We start from the raw sequence: 20,418 nt of genomic DNA, 5'->3' as shown, positions 1-20,418 counted from the left end.
GCAGGGCTGGTGCCTCTGAGTAGTAGCTGAGGAGAGAGCCTGGTGGACCATGAGCAAGCGCCCCAGCCCTCCTACCCCAACAGGTGCCAGAGGTGCAGGTCACTTCCCTTGGCTTGGTCTTGTAGCCACTCCCTGCCCCTGTAGGGCCCGGAGGCCATCGCAGTTTGCCCAGGCTGCTTTCGGGAGTGTCTGAGCAGACTGTCCAGGCAGGAACATAACAGGAAGCAAACGGAGGTGATTTGTCCTTGTCCTGTTTCAATTTGTACATTAGCATCCCTTGACGTGAGTTATTTGTCTTGGTTTCTTTAAATTCCTAAGTGGATTATAATTTTTCTCCTGGTATTATTTGACAGCAGTCATTTTTTAAGGTTTTACAGCGTTCTTCAAATACTTGGCATTTTTGGAACAAGTTTAGGGAAACACCGCCATCTTCAGGTCAGACTGTGTAGTGCAGCGCTGGGGCGTGTCCATGGGAGCCTCTCAGATGCCAAGGGCCAGCAGATTCTTAGGGCTTTCCCTTTCCTTTTGCACAAAAAAGTGAACTGCCTCATCAGAGCGCTCTGGATTAGAATGTATTAGCAGCTCTTTGGGGGAAAAAAGAAAGAAAGAAAAGAAAATTAAACCCTAGCGGCCATTCTGGGAGTTGTCTGTTCTGGTTTGTCTCATCTGCAGTAATGGGCAACCTCCCAGGCTGCCCCAGCCCGACTTGCCAGGACAGACTTTGCATTCTTCACTGGGAGAAGTTCAGGGGCCAGATCCCTCTAGGCCTTGTGTGCATGTCACCTGCACCCCAGCCACCTTACAGTACAGGACCTAAAACAGTCAGAGGAACAGGCATAATTTCAAGTAATCTCACCCAGAGTACAGACACATCATGACTATTGGGGGAAATAATAATATCAACAATAATAATGATGATGAAGAATTGCATGCTTGGTACAGCGCTGTGGATTTTCCATGTGTGATCTCCTTCAAGCCTCATGACACTCCTTCGAGGTAGATACTATTATTATCCCTGGATTACGGATGTGGAGAGGGCTGGAAGCACCCCTCCCAGATGACTCAGCTAGGAAACAAGGCCGGCGCCAGGATTCAGACCCAGACCCCGTCTGACTCTGGTGCTTGAGTCCAGTGTTTGGCCCTCTGCCCCCCTGCCCCCGGCAACTTCCCTAAGCAGCAGAGAGAAGAAGAAGCAGAGATCAGGAAGGAAAGTGACCTCTTAGAACCACCTTGGAGGAGAGGGGAGAGCACCCTTTGTTAATCCCCCAGGGTAGCTAAATAACCCTTTGCAAGTCACTCTGGAGATTTTAGGATTACAGTTACCTTTGTCACTGTTTGCAACAGCTGTGAAGAATAACTGGAGGGATTATAGCAATCTAAAAAGAAAATGAACTCTTCTCCAAGTTGAAATAGGAATCTGTGTATTGGATTTGTGGCGGGGGCAGCTGAGCTGGGGTCGTCTCTGCCCAGTGGGATTTGCCCCGGTGCGATGTCAGGTGAACCCTGCAGGCAGACAAGGGTCCAAGGTCCTGCTCAGGCATCCCGAGTGTCTTGAGCCGGAGGAAGGCTCTGATCTCACCCTCATTTTGGGTCCAGGGAACTTGCGGCCAACTAGAATAAACATCCTGGAGCACGACTCTGTGTGTTTTTGTTTCCCTTTATAGTTCTTTCCTCACGAAACTCCATGATGGTTCGAGATAGCTTTGGATTGGCTGCTTATTTAATTTAATAAAGTAATAGATGTGCTTCATGTGTAAGCCCGATGAAACCCCAGGCATGGCCTGTAAGGAAAAGCAGCTGTGCCCTGCCCGCCCTGCTCCGTCTCCCACTCCCCCTCCTCCCAGTCCTCCTCAGGACAGCTGCCTGCAACCTTTCAGCCCTTGCTTTGTATATTCGCTCCGTATTTCTAAGCAACGTACTTACACTACCTATCTCGGTCCACGATCTGAGACCTCATCTGTTGACTTCTTACTGTGGAAGACCAGGACTTAACTCTGAATTTAGCACATGACCCCTCTCATCTCCATCCCCACCCCTCCAGTATGGTTATTTCACAATTTTAGGTTTCACACTTAGTATTTTTATTATGAAAGTCATTTTCTTGATTCTAAAACTTGTTTTTCCTAAGGTTTGTCATTGCCTTTGTTTGTTCAGTTTGTATATACCTACACAGATTCATGCCCCATGTGTCTAATAGAATTCTCAAAGTCTTCTCCAGATGGTCAGCTAAGTCAGGGACTCCCTCTCTAGCCCCTTTAGGAGCCCTCCTGCTTCCAGGTCCTTGTCCCTCCTGGGCTGGCTGTTGTCCAGGTCAGAAGCCCAGCTGTGGTCCAGCATGTTACCGCTTCTGTGCTACCGCTTCATCTCCCTTTTTTCTGTTCGGCTCCCTCATTTCATAAGAGCATATCCTCCTGTTGCTATCTGAGAATAGTTGTGAGGAAGGACAGTTTTCTAAAACCTGACAGATCTGAGAGTGTGTTCTGTTCTTACATGTGATGGTTAACTTGGTTTTCATCTTAAGCTTATGAACCTTTGTTCACATTTTCAAGGTAAATTCCACGTATGTTCTTGTTAATGAATAACACTATATGTTTAGTGCTGGAGAATATGGACATCCATATAAAAAAAGCAGGTGAGTGCTGACAAAAGTCATTTGATGTACAGGAAAAGGAATGTTGACTGTCCTTATCCCAGGCATCTCTAGAAATCTTTGAGAACATATATTTAATGGATGCCCAATGGTTCTGACTGCAGAGGCAAAAAACTGGCTCCATACAGGTTCTTTGAGGAGACACGCTGTTTGTACTATTAGTTCATGGATTCCCTGTGCCCGGCACAGTGCCTGGTACATAATGGACCTTAGGTGTGTGAGGTCACACACCTTTTAGGTGTGAAATCCAGAAAGAAATATGCAGAGTGAGTACCTTTTCTGTTGCTGTATTGATATGTTGATAATCAGCATGTCTGCTGCACAAGGGAGACTTTCTTATAATTGAACAAGCCATTGTTAACCTCTCCTTTGGATGTCAAGGAAATGTAGTCTTAGACTTTGATAGATGTAATTCATTGACACTTGTCCTGTTTCTGCTTGTACATTCCCCGACACACTTGGGATTGTTGGTTGTTGTTTGTATAAATATTTGTTTTCTGCCACATAGTATAGAACTGCTCTTTTTTGGTTTTGTGTTCCATTGTTAGTTTTGGGGAAACCATCACTGCTGGAAAGAAAACAGGATTTATTTGGGAAGGGAGAGCACCCTAACCTTTTTCCCTTAGAAGGAGATCTGGCAGGATGGGAGGTAAGGCCTCCCCAGATAGTTTTTAGGGTTTTAATTTTGTTAAGATTTGAACACAAACATATCAGATGTCTTCTTTTCATTCTTCTAGATGTGAGGGCAAAGGGATTCCTCACCGGGCCAGGTTGAATTAAGGAGAGAGGGATGTCTGTTTGTTCCCCTGCTGTGGCCTCCAGGGCGCCTTCTTTAGTCCTTTGTATTCTTAGAAGCAAAGTCGCCTCTTGGCACGAGTAAAGCCACTCAAATGCCAGCAGTCAGGGTTTGGTTTCGAGTCACCAGCCTTGCGAGAGGCAGTGCCCGATCTCCTTTGGCAAAGACAGCCTGCCCGTTCTCAGTTCATTTCAGCGACTTGGGCACAAAGGTAACTTCCTCAGAACAGAAACCTTTGAAAGCCCTATGATGCATCTGTGAGTCACTTTGTGTGTCCCAAATTGCAGTTTCACTTCTCAGAACCTGGAAAACGCTGTTCAGCTTCTTTTCTTTTTTTCTGAAATCAACTTTCAGAAAAGGTAGCTCTGAGTTAGAAGGATCTAGGCGTTTATATATTCTCCTGGGGACAGTGCGGTTGATGGCGCAGCAAATGCATGGGCTGTGGCGTGGGTGGATCCAGGTTTTCTTCTTAACCTCAGGACTATTCCTGGACGTGTGGCTTCAGGCAAATCTGTTCATCTCTGAGCTTCTATTTCCTCATCTGTGAAAATGACTTTAAACCCACCTACAGTACCGTTGTGAGGCAAGGATTATCCGAGGTCACATTTATCGAAAGCACATTGTACAAACACTGAACAGACACAGCTCCCTTTCTTCCTGCAGACATAGGTAAGAGGCCCGCACTCCAGCCGCTGGTTTGAGTGGGCCGTAATCAAGGATCTGAACAGTCATGCAGCTCCACAACTTGCTCCCAGCTCTTGGCTTATTTGTGTTTATTTTTTTCTTTGCTAGGCAGGAGGGATAGCTAAGGCAGGAAAGTGCTTTTGCTTCTACCCCAGGATCTAGTTAATCTCACATAATAAACCGCCACAACAGTAGTCTTAGCAGCTACGATTTATTGAACGCTTCTTGTATGCCAGAACCCCCTCTGTGCATCATTTCCTTTAATCTTCCAACCTGTTCAATATGGCAGTCATAGATCCCCATTGTACACAGGAGAAAACTGAGACTTCAGGTTCTTAGCTGGTTCTAGAGTGCTCTTGCACTCAGCATGTTGATTTTAGATATACTTCCGTGATATACTAAGTGATATACTCAGTTGCTCAGTCGTGGCCGACTTTGTGACCTCGTAGACTATAGCCTGCCATGAAATTTTCCAGGCAAGAATACTGGAGTGGGCCCACTGAAGAATGGTGAATTTTACCCTCCATTCACTTTCCTGATCTCTGACCCCTGGAGGTCCAGGCTGTGGCCCCTGTGTTCTAAGAGTCGTAACTTCACCCCAGCTCTGCCCTGGCCCATGGAGGCTGGCGAGGTGGAAGAGTAGGGAGTGAGGTGTGCTTAGCAGAGACTCAGATTCTATTCATAGATGTCCCCAAGGCTCTGTCTGTATCCCATTCTTTCCTATAAACTCAGTGCCTATAGACACCACAGCAAGTGGCAGAAGCGGTGCCTCTCAGAGTCCAGCAGGGCTCAGAACTTGCTGCAGTCAGAGGTGGGTGATAGACAGCCAGCCAGCCAGTTTGGATACTGGAGGAACAATGCCTTTGCCTCTGCTCCTGTACTGGTGAGTAACTAGAGGGCCAGCGGAGGGGCAGACACAAGACATCCCCTCCTCATCTCGGGACCTTGCGCCAGTCTGTGTCCCCTGCCTCTCCTGTGTTGTTTACTCTGCTTATACCCTCTAAATGAGACTGGAAGTGCCGCGGCATCGGTGCCCCAGATGTTTCTGTGGGCTTTGGTTTGCTTGTAATTGAAAAGATGATGTGATAACATTTGAGAAAAAATTTTAAAGATCAGAAAGAGGCACTTCACCTCCCCCATAACCATACCTCCCTAACATGATGGGGGCTCCTACTTTGTTTCAAAAGTTCCCCTCAAGCACAGCATACTCTATTCCTGCATGTCTGTGTCCAGGACTCAGTCCATCCTGAAATCCAGCTGGGATAGAGGTGGGGGGCGGTCCTTGTCAGAGCTCTAAGTTCTTCCTTTTCATGTCACCTGACACCTTTTAGGGTTTGGGAAGCCTTGGTAAAGGTGACTCTCTGATGTTGTTCAGAAGGCGCTAGGTCCTGGCCACACTCCCTGTACGTGCAGTGGCTGGGGACAGCTGGCATTGGAGGGGGTATTGGCCCTCCTGCTCTTCGGTACTGTGGCTAGAGATCCACCGTGTGGGTGGCAGGGCATGGGTGTGAACCAGCACTTCTGCAGGATACATTTATACGGTTTTGTGACCAAACAAGTTTGGAAAACTTTAGGCTATAGAAAGTTGAACAGTGTTTCTTTACCATAGTGCTTTTAACCTGTTATATTCACTGTGAACCTCAAAGCAGAGAGATTTTATGAGAAATAATAGTAGCTAACATTTACTGAGTGTCTACTCTTTGTTGAATGGAGGTGCTCCAGTTGAGGCTGGGGAGACTTACCCAATGTCATGGCTGATTGGTAATAACACAATCTTTTGGGCTGGAGCAGACTGAGCCCAAACTCGTCTGTTAGCCAGCACACAGACTGCTTGTACAGTGTGTACACTTCTTTTGTACAAAAGAAGCTTGGAGCAGCCTTCTTTTATTTGGGACTTCTCATTCCCTATGAGAATATAAGAATATTCCCTATGGGAATAAGAAAGCCTTCCTCAGTGATCAGTACAAAGAAATAGAGGAAAACAATAGAATGGGAAAGACTAGAGATCTTTTCAAGAAAATTAAGATACCAAGGGAACATTTCATGCAAAGATGGGCATAATAAAGGACAGAAATGGTATGGACCAAACAGAAGCAGAAGATATTAAAAAGAAATGGCAAGAATACACAGAAGAACCATGCAAAAGAGATCTTCATGACCCAGATAAACACAATGGTGTGATCACTCACCTAGAGCCAGACATCCTGGAATGCAAAGTCAAGTGGGCCTTAGGAAGCATCACTATGAACAAAGCTAGTGGAGGTGATGGAATTCCAGCTAAGCTGTTTCAAATCCTGAAAGATGATGCTGTGAAAGTGCTGCACTCTATGCCAGCAAATTTGGAAAACTCAGCAGTGGCCACAGGACTGAGAAAGGTCAGTTTTCATTCCAATCCCAAAGAAAGGCAATGCCAAAGAATGCTCAAACTACCACATGATTGTACTCATCTCACATACTAGCAAAGTAATGCTAAAAATTCTCCAAGCCAGGCTTCAACAGTATGTGAACTGTGAACTTCCAGATGTTCAAGCTGAATTTAGAAAAGGCAGAGGAACCAGAGATCAAATTGCCAACATCTGCTGGATCATGGAAAAAGCAAGAGAATTCCAGAAAAACATTTACCTCTGCTTTATTGATTATGCCAAAACCTTTGACTGTGTGGATCACAATAAACTGTGGAAAATTCTTAAAGAGATGGGAATACCAGACCACCTCACCTGCCTTCTGAGAAATCTGTATGCAGGTCAAGAAGCAACAGAACTGGACGTGGAACAACAAACTAGTTCCAAATCGTGAAAGGAGTACGTCAAGGCTCTATATTGTCACTCTGCTTATTTAACTTATATGCAGAGTACATCATGCAAAATGCTGGGCTGGATGAAGCACAAGTGGAATCAAAATTGCCAGGAGAAATATCAATAACTTCAGATACGCAGATGGTACCACCCTTATGGCAGAAAGTGAAAAAGAACTAAAGAGCCTCTTTATGAAAGTGAAAGAAGAGAGTGAGAAAGGCTGGCTTAAAACTCAACATTCAAAAACCAAGATCATGGCATCCGGTCCCATCACTTCATGGGAAATAGATGGAGAAACAATGGAAACAGTGACAGACTATTTTCTTGGGCTCCAAAATCACTGTAGATGGTGACTGCAGCTGTGAAATTAAAAGACACTTGCTCTTTGGAAGAAAAGCTATGACCAACCTAGACAGCATATTAAAAAGTAGAGACATTACTTTGCCGACAAAGGTCTGTATAGTCAAAGCTATGGTTTTTCCAGGGGTCATGTATGGATGTGAGAGTTGGACTATAAAGAAAACTGAGTGCTGAAGAATTGATGCTTTTGAACTGTGAACTGTGGTGTTGGAGGAGACTCTTGAGAGTCCCTTGGATTGCAAGGAGATCTAACCAGTCCATCCTAAAGCAAATTAATCCTGAATATTCATTGGAAGGACTGATGCTGAAGCTTCAATACTTTGGCCACTTGATTTGAAGAACTGACTCTTTAGAAAAGACCCTGATGCTGGGAAAGATTGAAGGCAAAAGGAGAAGGGAATGACAGAGGATGAGATGGTTGGATGGCATCACTGACTCGATGGACTTGAGTTTGAGCAAGCTCCCGGAGATGGTAATTTACTGGGAAGTCTGGCATGCTGCAGACCATGGGGTTGCCAAGAGTTGGACACAACTGACCGACTGAACTGTACTTGTACTGAACTGATGAGGTCAGTACTCGGAAGGACTCTAGTTGGAGAAATGCCAGTGTAAACTCAAAGTGCAGACTGTTGGTGACATGGGTTTCTCTTATGAACCCCATTATGTTCTGAGCTCCCAGGAACCTCTGCACGCCATATATTTTGGTGTTAGATTAGGCTGGTTTTACTGCCTATTCAGTAGAAGAGGCAGGCACGGGGGATCTGGAGTATAGGGTCTAGGCCAGTAGTTCTCAAACTTGGCTGTGTATTGAAATTCATCAAGGGAGTATTAAGAATAAATGATGCCTGGCCTCATTCTCAGAGATGCCAGTTTAGCCTGGGTGGGACCCTGGCTTTGATGATTTTTAAATGTTCCTTGGTGATTCTGCTATAGCCTGGTTGAGAGCCAGTTGTTTGCCACACTCCTTTGTGGTCCAGTTAACCCTGTCTTATGGAGAAGAGCAAGGAGAAGAAAAGGTTTTCATTCAGTAGTTAAATGACCTGAGAGGGTTTTGAGTTGCTTCTTTTACTTTTTGTGGATGAGCACCTGGTGTTCTTTCTTTATTGATCCCGTATAGCCTTGCACCATGAGTCCTATACCCATGACCTATACCCATGACTGTAGCTTTGCGCTGACATCCACATACTGACCAGCCCTTATGCAGAAGTGCCAGACTGGTCACTAAAGGGACACATGAGAAAGACACAGCTCGCTTATTCCTGCTGGAAGAAGTAAGTGGGTACTGTTGCTCCGAGTACTGCTTTCTTACTGTTGCTAAGGGAACTGGAGCGACAAGTGCTTTCTGGGTGATGGCATCAGCTGAACCACCCATACTTCTTATTGGGCTTTCACTGTAAATAACAGTCACTGTCATTTTCAGTTGATCAGGTGAAACTGAGTAATGGCATTGTTTCTAGGTTTGGTAATTGGGTCAGAAGTCATTTCCTACTGTATCTACAAAAAGACTTTTTTAGGCATTTGGGAAGAATATATGCCCTTGTCAATAATAGACAATGATTGTTTTAACCCTGAGCTGTAATGACCTTTTTTTTTTTTTTTTAATATTTTCTTTGATGGGGACCATTTTTAAAGTCTTTATTGAATTTGTTAGAATATTGTTTCTGTTTTATGTTTTGGTTTTCTGGCCGCAAGGCATATAGGATCCTAGCTCCCTGGCCAGGGATTGAACCTGCACCACTCGCATCGGAAGGTGAAGTCTTAACCACTGGACCACCAGGGACGTCCCATGACTTTTCTTAATATCATCATCTTTTCAAAGGCACAGACCTGAGGCTGTTCGAGGCGGAACTCCAGGATTTCAAGACCACCACTCTTTATGCAGCTCGAGCTGGTTGTGTCCCGGCTTGACCAAAGGGTTTGTAATGGGAATGTTTCTGTTGGTTTCTTGCAGTACAACAAACACCTCTTCGTGCACATCGGGCACGCCAACCATTCTTACAGTGACCCATTGCTCGAATCAGTGGACATTCGTCAGATTTATGACAAATTTCCTGAAAAGAAAGGTGGCTTAAAGGAACTGTTTGGAAAGGGCCCTCAAAATGCCTTCTTCCTCGTAAAATTCTGGGTGAGTAAGACCTTGCTGTTACTTCAGTCACTTTTGTCTGAATGGTCGCGTCCTACACCCGAGGGCAGAGCTGCAGTGGTTGTGGGTTCCCATTGACTGATCTGCACTGTCGCCAGGGGATCGCACACTAGCGCTGTGGGCGTCCTCACGCAGGCCGCGCGGCACAGCCACATGAGGACCCAGGCGACATTGCCGTCCCTGCTGAGACAGACAGGTGGCCCCTTGGGCTTAAGAACTCAGTTGTGCAATGACAAGAAACCTCGCAGATGGCTGGAGTCACGATGGCAGACGCAGGGCACTAGACTCTCTGTTGGTTCTCACTCCAGTAAGCAAAGTGAAGTCATTCAGTTGTGTCCAACTCTCTGCCACCCCATGAACTGTAGTCTGCCAGACTCCTCCGTCCGTGAGATTTCCCAGGCAAGAGTACTGGAGTGGTTGCCATTTCCTTCTCCAGGGGAATCTTCCTGACCCGGGGATCCAAGCTGGGTTTCCCACATTACAGACAGCCTCTTTATTGTCTGAGCCACCAGAGGAGCCCAGTAAGCAAAGTGCCCTATAAATTCCATGGGAGCCTAGGACCCGAGGCAGAGAAGGGGCTTGGGCAAAGATAAAGACATGCTGCAAGACTTCGAGGGTCAGAGAGAATGTGAAATGGCTCTGCCTATCGCGTGCCCCGTTTGTGCTTTCAGACACCACGGGCACGTTCCTCCACCTGCTGGGACTGTCCCCTAGCCTCCAAGGAGATCTCTGCTGTCCCATCTCCACTGGTCAGGCTTGAGCCAGAGGACTGCTGTGGGCTCAGGGATGTGTCCTCGGGGCTTAGACCAGAGAACTTGCTGGCCTTGAGCGTTTATAACTCCTCACTCTTGACGAAAATAAAAAGAAAATGGCTTCACATGTTCACGCTTCTCAGCGTGGCCTTAAAGGCCCTGCAGGAGCTGGTTCCAGGTGTTTTTCTTCCTGTCCATCCTCAGCTGGCCTTCGTGTGTCTGGATGGACTTTGTACAGTTTTCCTCCTTTCCCCCCTTTTGAGATGGTGGCTTCTTTATTATCACACCTTCCTTAAATAAATAATCGACTAATTTTTCTTTTAGTCCTGTCACGTTGTGTACTGCCTCAGTTCCCAGGCTGTGTCACAATTAACTGGGATGTGTGTCCCACTCCTTTCTGGACTCCAGGCTCCTTACTCATTGTGTGGCTACACTGATTGAATGCCTGCTGTGGGCTGTGCGCTGCGTTCATGCATCACGTGCTTTTCCTCCAGTCCTCCCAGGGTTAAGTGGAATTTGCCTCGTATCCAGCTAAGAAAATAGAGACGCAGAGATTACAAAGGACAGGTGGGCACCTGGAGCTTGAAATCAGATCCGTTTGAAAAGCGCCTCTGCTCTGTTTACTGGCTTCTTTGTGCCCCCAGGACCCTGCTCACAGGGTCTGCCTGTCATTTTTCATATCTCCAAAGCTAAGCAAGTGCCTGGCACACAATCAAAAAACTCCACAAATGGCAGAACAAACAGACTAGGGAAAAATTCATGTTTGAAATTCCTTGGGAGGAAATTTACATATTCAATTTAATTTGTTTTGTTTTTTTAATCCTTGAGTGGTAACTGGATTTCATTTGTCATGCTTCCGTATTGAATTTGGATTGTGGAAATAACCTTCTACTTAAATTAATGTTCTCAGGATTGGTAATACATATGGACACTCTGAAAAAGCAGTAACAGTCACTTCCTTGACTGCCACCCAATGACTTGAATGGTGGTTGGGGGCCAGTTATATGGTAACACTACAGTTTTCAACGTGTGGCCTGCAGACCCGTAGGGGGTTCCTCAGTAGCCTTTCAATGGGCCGACAAGATCAAAACTACTTTTATTATGACACTGAGATGTTATTTTCTTTTTGAATTCTGCTGATATGCATACTGATGGTTCCAGTGTTATAGGGTAAAACTGCTGAAGCCTGGGATCAATCAGACTGGGTTGCATGCACAGTTTAAATTAAAAAAATGAATTAGTCAAACCAAGAGTGTCGTTTGTGAAAGTTTTACATCCTAGACCGAGAACACACTAAAATGGATGCAACAAACCTGCCTGCTCCATCAAGGAAAACCACTGATATTTGTTGTCAAAGATAAAATTTGAACTTTCAAATAAAAATAAGAATTTTGGAAAATTTGTATCCACTCTGGTGAACTTGACGGCTTCCCAACATTTAGGACTTTTCTGATGGGAACCCGTAGTCATATTAAAAAATGTGATTTTTTTTTTAATACTGTACAAGATAAACTAATGGGTTTTAATGTAACAGTATGAAAAGTTCATTGAGGGCTTCAGACTCCACACTGCAGCTAACCTTTAGAAACTATTGCTTATCAAGTTTTGATTTAGTGTCAAAGAAAAATGGCCAATTATCTGAAGAGCCCATTAAAATAGTCTTACCTTTCCCAGCCATGTGTTTATGTGAGGCTGGATTTTCTTCATGTATTTCAACCAAAAGTTGAAGTACAAATCATGACAAATTGAATTTAGAAGCAGATATAAGAATCTGGGTAGTTTCCATTAAGCCATACATTAAGTATTGCAAAATGCAAGTCAGTGCCACCTTTCTCACTAATTTTTATGTTTTAAAATATAGGTAGGTCCAGTTTAAAAAAGATGTGTGTTAATATGAAATAACCTTATATTATTTTTAAAGCAGGTACTAAATATTTTAAAGCTTTCTCAGTTTATATTTCCGACATAGAAAATATCACTAGCTATAACCTACAGAAACAAAAGCTCTTTGAGACCCTCAATAAATCTTAAGAGTGGAAAAGCGGTCCCCGAGATGAAAAAGTTTGAGAGCCACTATGGTGAAAGATATAAAAGAGGCTGTTATACCCAAATGAATTAAAATTAATCAGAAAACATAGGATAAGATAAAAATAAAGCATTTTCAGTGCTGTCAAATTAAAGTGTTGGTTTTTAATGTTAATAAGACTTCTTATAACTTGCTTGTTGTTTGACTATAAAGTGGAATGGAAACTATTGATATTAGGAAGTTTTTGTTTTTGCTTGTAAAATTTTCCATTTTACACAGAGGATGGTTTTAATACATGCTTTCAGTGACAGGGTCCTTCAGTCACTAATTCCCAAATAACGAGGTCTAGGTTTGCAAATGTTTAGAGTGTAGTGGCAGGTATGAGATGTGCAGATTTAGAAACAATTTCTACGAGATTAGATACCAGTTTATTAAATTAAGATTTGCAGAATTAGAATTACAATTGAGCTCTCCTATGAGTATGATGAAAGACATCTCTCCTTCAGCACAATTGTTAGCAGTATTTAACCTTTATGAAGAAATTCAGTCCTAACTATGTTAGAATAAGTGAGAAAAGGCAGTTTGAATTAGGTTTACACTTTTCTGCAATTTGAAATCTCATTGGCTTCCTCTAAAGACCTAGAAAGTGTGAATTACACTTTGACTCTCTGTGCTTGAATGTTAGTCGGTATTTCCAGTGGGTGTTTCTTAAGTAGGCTTAACCTTCTCTTTAAAATGTCTTTCATATTAGCAGTTTGCTTCACCGATTTTCGTTTTCGTGTAAATTCAGTACATCTCAACAGAGGTCCTACCTACACATCTCCTTTCTTCTCCCTATTTCCTCTTTCTCAAAGTACCTGCAGTCTCCAGGTTATCACCAGCAGGATGACTTAGTTTATCCACACGTTAAATCGCTCCATGTCCAGCCTGGGCTTAGTCAGGCCGGAGCAGCTCAGGAGTGTGCTGTGGGTGGAACACTGAGTCCACCTGCAGGATCTGCACTTGATGCCCGAGCTGTGGCCCAACTCTCTGCCGTGCAGCGGTCCTTCCACTGGCTTCAGAGCAGAAAACTGACTGGCCTCCCCAGGACTCAGATGCCAGAACACACACGAATGACAGAGCCGCAGTAGCATCCGACCTGACTTCTTGGAAACAGTAGGCGACTGTTGGTGCCCAGGTAAACGGACACCTGAGTGCCCCCTAATGACAGATCTTCACAAAGAAATGGTGCTGCTTCACTTCAGGTGCCCTTGGCTTCCATGCACAGACGCAGTGGAAAGGACACAGATTCCAGAGTCCAGCAGATCCGGCACTGATCAGCTGCGTCACGATGCAGAAGTCACTCTGCCTATCCATGACTCAGTTTCTTTATGTGTAAAGTGGGAATTATCACATGCACCTCCCAGGGAGTAAATAATACCCAGTGTGGGCTTATGCCTGGTATATTCACTAACTGCTTGACTACTTTCAAAAAGCAACTTGGTTTCTTACACACAAACTCACATATACCTATACACACACACACACACACACACACACACACACACACACACACACACACACACACACTGAAAGCCTTATTATCAATGTCTAATAAGAAGGTTAAATTATGATACACCCAGTAAAGAGGATATGTTGTCATGAATAATCTGTGAGAAAGCATCTCACCGCCTCCTTGTCACTTTAGTTGAATTATTTGCACTAGTAGTATATACTACTGTACTAAGATCCCCTGGAGAAGGAAATGGCAACCCACTCCAGTATTCTTGCCTGGGAAATCCCGTGGACAGATGAGTCTGGCAGGCTACAGTCCACGGGATTGAAAAGAGTTGGACACAACTGAGCAACTAACACTAAACTAAAAACTAATAGCTTAAATTTGAATCCCCAATTAAAGTGTCTCAGAAAAAATATAGTTTGATGCAGCATTGAAATTGTTATTATGAGTGAGGAGGAGTATGGAACCAGATTTGTGGTTAGTGAGGCCAACATTTTGCACTGGCAGAAAACCATACTTCTTATTTTCCTTTTAAAATAACGATCAGATGCTTTGTGGGCTCTAAGAAAGGAAGATGTCCACCCACAAATGGACAGAGCTGTGCTTTGTTTCAGAATTGAGATCCTTGCAGATGGGTTGCCAGTGATAATGGCAGACAAGGCAGCTAATTTAAGATAAAATGTTAGCTGCTTTGGAATTGATCAGAGAGTCCCGAAAGCTGGAGGAGGTGGGTGTGATTCAGTCATGCATCCTAAAAGACAGAAACCCAAGTATAACTCCCAGCTCACTTTCAAAAGAAGCTTGATTCCAGCCCGTGTAGTAGTTTTGCTGCTGTTGTTCAGTCGCTCAGTCATGTCCAACTCTTGTGAGCCCGTGGACTGCAGCACTCCAGGCTCCCTGTCCTTCGCGGTCTCCCAGAGTTCGCTCACACTCCTGTCCATTGAGTCAGTGATGCCATTCAGCCATCTCGTCCTCTGTCATGTCCTTCTCCCCTTGCCTCCAGTCTTTCCCAGCATCAGGGTCTTTTCCAGTGAGTCAGCTTTTCACATCAGGTGGCCAAACTATTGGAGCTTCAGCTTTAGCATCAGTCCTCCCAATGAATATTCAGGATTGATCTCCTTTAGGATGGACTGGTCTAATCTCCTTACAGTCCAAGGGACTCTCAAGAGTCTTCTCCAACACCTCAGTTCAAAGCATCAGTTCTTCAATGCTCAGCCTTCTTAAGTAGAATAGTTTACTTAAGTAGTAGTAGTTTACTTAAGGGAATAAAAAATGCAGTGAAAGTAATATTTTTGGAGGGCCCTCAAAATTCTGCTCTGTCTTAACAGTGCTCAAAAGTGTCAAGCTTGGCGACACTGGTTAAGAAAGCCACACATTACTAACATGTTACTTATAAACCTTACAGTCAACAACTATTCAGAAGAATCATTAGGATAATGAAGGCTTACTCTCAAACTTTATGTGGAATAATAAAGAAGAAGATAATGTGAAAAATGAGATTGTATGGATCTGTATCCTGTTATTAAAAGAAACATTCTTAATATACATTTAATTACAATGCTTCTTTTTTTCTGTCAAATCAATTAGTGGCATGTTAGAAATCAGGATATACTCCAAGTTACCCTATGGCTATTTATGTTTTACTTTATTAAATTCTTGGAATTATCATCCGGTATAAACAATTAACAGCATATTCATAGTCATTCAACTTTCTTAACCTACTTTTTTGGAGGAAGAAAAAGCAAGACTAGTTTTACTAGCCAGAGTAGATGTGAGAAGATATTATAAAACAGAAATGGAAAGGAGTTATCTGGAAAGAAGGCAGCCTTTAGAAGATGCTTTTATCTTGGTAGGAACAAAATCACATTTGCTGGACAAAATGACAGGCACTATAAATAAAACAACTGGGCTTTATTTAGGGATAAGAAATCGGGTGCACATGTACACTGGCCAAATAGACCCCCTCTGGAGTTTCAGCCTGTTTCTAATTGGATTGTGCGTGATTTAGGCTAGAATTGTAGACCCAAGTCTATCATTTGCGACCAAATGTCTGTTGCTATTCATGGAAAAGGATGTTAGCAAAATGGAATAATATGCTTCCCACATGTTTTAAACTGTTATCAGTAAGAAAAGGGCCTTTCAGTTCAAGATTTTCATTTCATTCTACTTCTATCTCATCTCACAATGGTGTTAAACTCTGAAATTATATGAACAATAGGAAATGATGGAATGATGTAGTGGGAGGAAGATTAACAAGAAACACCACCATATTCAGAGGTACTTCTGGGACTAATATGTAATAGATGATCTTTGGTAGACTGTGACTCTCTTACTGTCTTCACCAGGGTCTGGTGTTTTTTGAAAAATCATCTCTGGCTAGCAGGTTCTGAGGTTTCATGCAGAGGGATGAGGGGGAATGGTAGTTAGTAACCTTGCACATCCAACCCAATTTGGTTTGATTTCATGAGAACGGTATCTGGAGCTTGTTAGCACTTGCTGCATTGACTGCAGCCTTTTATTGCTTCCTTCCTGTTTTCCCAGCCCCATGACCTAAATTCCCCAGGGAGCAAGGATCCTATCCGGTAACATTTGTTTATGCAGCAGCGCAGTGTATATAGCAGATTCTCAACAGTTCATTTTCTTTAATTTGTTAGATGAAGAGTGATTTCATTCCATACACCTAGAGGAATTGCTGTACATGGGGTCCTATAACTGCCGCTGGGCCAGCTCTGTCAGCCTAGACAGTTTGTTGACTAATCTTTCTCAAGGAGTTTACTGAAAGCCGGTGGAGGGAGACCTCAAGGGATTCACACAAAAGCTTTCCAGGCTCTCTCGGGAATTTGGGTTCTTATAGAAATAGTTTAATCCTTTGCTTTAGCGTTGAATATACACATCACCGGTGAGTCATTCGGCAAATACTCATGGATCTCTACTTTGCTCCTAGAAAGCTGAGGGAGCAGACATGAGTAAGAGGCAGGCTTTGGGGTCTGGTGTGGGATGGCAGACACACAGCAGCTAAAGGACAGCACTGTAGGGGCTGTAGTGGAAATGTGAAAACATAGGTAGAGGAGGAACTCTTTTTGCTTGAGAACTTTCTGGAAGGCTTCACGAAGATGTGGCATTTGAGCTGATACTTGAAAATTTAATCAGTGGAGGGAGAGTGGAAAGGAGTTTGGGGCGGGTGGAGGCGGGGGATGTTGTGCAGAGACCAGGAATCCTAATGAGAGTTGTCTGAGGGTCCCAGTGGCCGCCGGGCCTTACAGAACCAGGAGAATGGTGCAAGTTGAGAGTGGAAACGATACTCTGCCTGACAGTCACTTTATTTAAAAGAGTCTGAATCCCCTGAGAACAGAAGGCAGAACAGGACAGCCTGGAAAATGGGAGCAGCAGCTGACGGTGCTTTTCCCGCAGGCCCTTCACCTCAGTCCCACCACGGACACCTCTCTTTTTTTTAATCTGGAACTCTTCAGGACATCTAGGCAGAATCTAAATTGGGAATTCCCTTAACCTCGTGAAAGAATCCATCTGACAGCTTTTCCCATCCTGGACCATTTGGCTCAGTGGTTGCTAACAAAGCCAAGGTCAGGGACCCGTCCATTCTGTGCTGCATGGGGCTGTTTAACTCTGCTCCCTGCCACAGTTGCAGGCTGAGATACAAAGCCACTGTGCCCCGCAGAGCTGCTGCTAACCAGAAGCCTGGGGGAAGCAGATGCATGCGGCCCACCTGCACCACCCAGCATTCACCCCATTCATGCAGGCACAGCTGACTTCACTGTTCCAACCGCCCCCAGGAAAAGCCTGGGAAGAAAAGAACTGAAGTGGCACTATCAGGGTATGTGTCTGCTTATTTCTAGACCCAGTTTTCCAGGGAATAAGTTGATTATCTGGTTATAGTCATAAACCCTTCAAGGATCTTAGTTGTTTGGACCTTCATAGACCCTTCAGTTCAGTTCAGTCGCTCAGTTGTGTCCAACTCTTTGCAACCCCATCAATTCAGCATGCCAGGCCTCCCTGTCCATCACCAATTCCTGGAGTTCACTCAAACTCACGTCCATCGAGTCGGTGATGCCATCCTTGGCGATACGTGAAACTCCCTCTCCCTGTGAGGGTAGAGATTCAGGGTATACCTTACCTTGCCATCCACCCGCATTCTAATTTAGTGTCTACATGACAAAAGCCAGGAGAAGCTTGTTAAATTTTCCAAGCAGTTCCAAAGACTTTAGAAGGAAGAATGAGATCTTCCCACAAGCCCTGTGTCTCTCTCCATTTCTTATATGCATCCACAAACACTGTACATACTCCATTTGTTTTTTACTAAAAAAAAGTGCTATGCTCCATGTGTTATTCAGCAGCTTCATTTGTTTTCACACTCAAAAAATATTTTGTACATGTCTCCTTACAGCAATGAAAATTTGAGCAAAAGTGCTGGTTTTTCTTATTCTCTCTGGTAAAGGTGAATTGTCGGAAGAGTTACCAGATTTAGCAAGTTAAAATACCACCCACCCAGTTCGATTTGAATTTCCGGTGAACAGTGTATACTTTTTCAGTGTCTGTCCCATGTCATCTTTGGGACATAGTGATATGTCCCTATCCCTATGAAAAGGTATGTTGTTTATCTGAAAATCAGATTTAACTAGGCAGCCTATATTTTATTTGGCAGTTCTACACTTGTTAATTAGTTGATTGATTTGTTGCCATTGTTCTGTGTAAGACTTTCCATGCACATAAACTCCAGACCAGAAAAAGGCCCTGTTCTGTGGTCTGGAGAGGGTGGTCTCTGGTCCGTGTTCGCACACCTGATGAATGTGCTGGGTGGAGGGCCAGCTCAGCTGGGCGCCCAGGACTCATTCACCGCCTCCATTGGAGGCAACTGGCCTGTGCCACTGCTTTGTCCTAGGGGTTGAGACCTTGGCTCTTTCATCCCAGCTACTGTGTGAAGTCACCAGTGGCGGTTACCTGAAGTTATATGGGTGATATTAATTGAATTTTTTTTTTTTAACCAATGCCAGTATTTGTAGGAATTTGCAATGCAAACAGCCAGTCTTTCAGACAGTGCCTATTGTAATTAGAGCAAGCTTTTAAGATTCTTTGAAGTACTAAATGTTGATGAAATTCGAATAGGGGTGCCAGTCTGCGCTATGAAGGGGCTCTTGGCAGTTGTCTTTTAAAATCTTCTATTTTGTAGATGTAAATATATGCCATAATCAGTGGGAAGTAACTTGGAGAGCAGGGGCTGAGTTTATGCCTATTCTTATTTAAAACAGCTGTGGCCAGAGAGTTACAGCTGCTGTCCTGTGTCAGGCAGGGGCACCAGGCAAAGTGAACACTCTCAAAGACGCCCTTCTCTTTGGGCAGCTTTCTCACTCTCCTCAAACTCAAGTCCAGTCTTGCTGAGGGGTCGTCCCTCGTTTATCCCAGCTTCCAGCACCCCAAGCTCCGAAGCCACTTGGGGTGGCTTCAGTGGTCGTGGCCAGGGAGCAGATGCTTACAAATGAGTCAGGCGAGAGGGTTGGGGAGCAGTCGTCAACCTCAAGACCCCCCTGCCCAGGCTGCTTCAGGAGTACTTCTGCCTGATGGCTCATGGTGGAGGGCAGAGCGATTGTCCTTTGGCGCCTTGGGGAGCAGCTGCAAAGCCCACGTGGTGCCCGGCGCGGCCGAGCCTCACCATGTGGCAGGCCTGGATGGACGCCCACGACAGGGCCCGGCTCCCAGCGCCTCCTGCCAAGGAGCCAGATGCTGCCATTGGAAAAAATTGCTTCACAATTTGAAATCTTGGTCCTTTGATCATTGCTTGAAGAGGATGAAGAGGAGAGGTTCAAAGTGGTGGTTTGAAAATGCCAGCGTCTCCTTGCATCCATCAGTGCCTATTATACTGCCTCTTGTCAGGGACAATCCTCTTGATGTTTTCATTTTTTTGCAACCAAGTAATTCTGCCCAGCCCTTCCAGGCCCTCCTGGGGGAAGGGAGAGACGGGTGGGAAGGGATCCGTCTGCAGCCTGCTACTTTGCTGACCCACTACCCTAACCTGCGCCCCTGCCTTCGGGCTGATCTGTTTCTTCTTTTTTTCCTGCAGGCCTTTTCTTTCAGAATCTAGTGACAAACGAGTTGTCCTCAGCCGAATGCTGCGCCCTTCCATTCTGCACTTGCAACCCTAACACTCACTTACTGTCCTTCAGGCATCTGAAACTAGCTTTCCAGGGGCCTGCGGTTTTGCAGAGTTGACTCCCTGATCCAGCCCTTGCTACTGTATGGATCCAACATAATTGGGTTGGATCTCATTTTTCTCACCCATGAAATGGGAAGAATGATTCTTTGAAGAATATTGCTTTTTTTTTTTTTTCAATTTCCAAAACATGAAACAGTGGAACACAGATGCGAACAAATACGCTTGCAGAATGGGAGGTAATGGAGGAGAAACCAAGCCACAGACCTGTCTGATAACTTACGTGTTTCAGCTGCAGAAGTAACAAGTGTGAGAGAGGATTATTTAGGGAAGGATTTGGGGAAATGTGATGTTTCACTTTTTTGTTTCCTTGCTGTCTAGTGCAGTCTGTTTTCGCTGCTTGGCATTGCTGCTTTCCGGGACTTGTCCACAAATAAATCCCCAGGTCTTTAATTCATTCCCCAGATGGTTGATTAATTATTGCCTTGGTTTTTTGTTTGTTTGTTTGTTTGTTTGTTTTGCTTCCAGAAAGAATTTTATGACATCTCTAA

The 20,418-nt window shown here is 44.4% G+C and overlaps 1 protein-coding gene across 1 annotated transcript in view; it reads left to right on the top strand.

The window, feature by feature from the left end:
- TEAD1 (TEA domain transcription factor 1) overlaps positions 1 to 20,418 on the top strand; it is a 259,923-nt gene that overhangs the window by 217,013 nt on the left and 22,492 nt on the right. Inside the window, exon 11 of the mRNA XM_052652610.1 lies at positions 9,237 to 9,410. Coding sequence (XP_052508570.1) covers positions 9,237 to 9,410 — 174 coding nt within the window. The remainder of the gene's footprint in view (positions 1 to 9,236; positions 9,411 to 20,418) is intronic.

The sequence above is a fragment of the Budorcas taxicolor genome, chromosome 15, assembly GCF_023091745.1.
Source record: "Budorcas taxicolor isolate Tak-1 chromosome 15, Takin1.1, whole genome shotgun sequence".
Lineage (NCBI taxonomy): Eukaryota > Metazoa > Chordata > Mammalia > Artiodactyla > Bovidae > Budorcas > Budorcas taxicolor.
The sequence above is the reverse complement of the archived record's forward strand: the minus strand, read 5'-3'. Positions and strand labels throughout refer to the sequence as shown.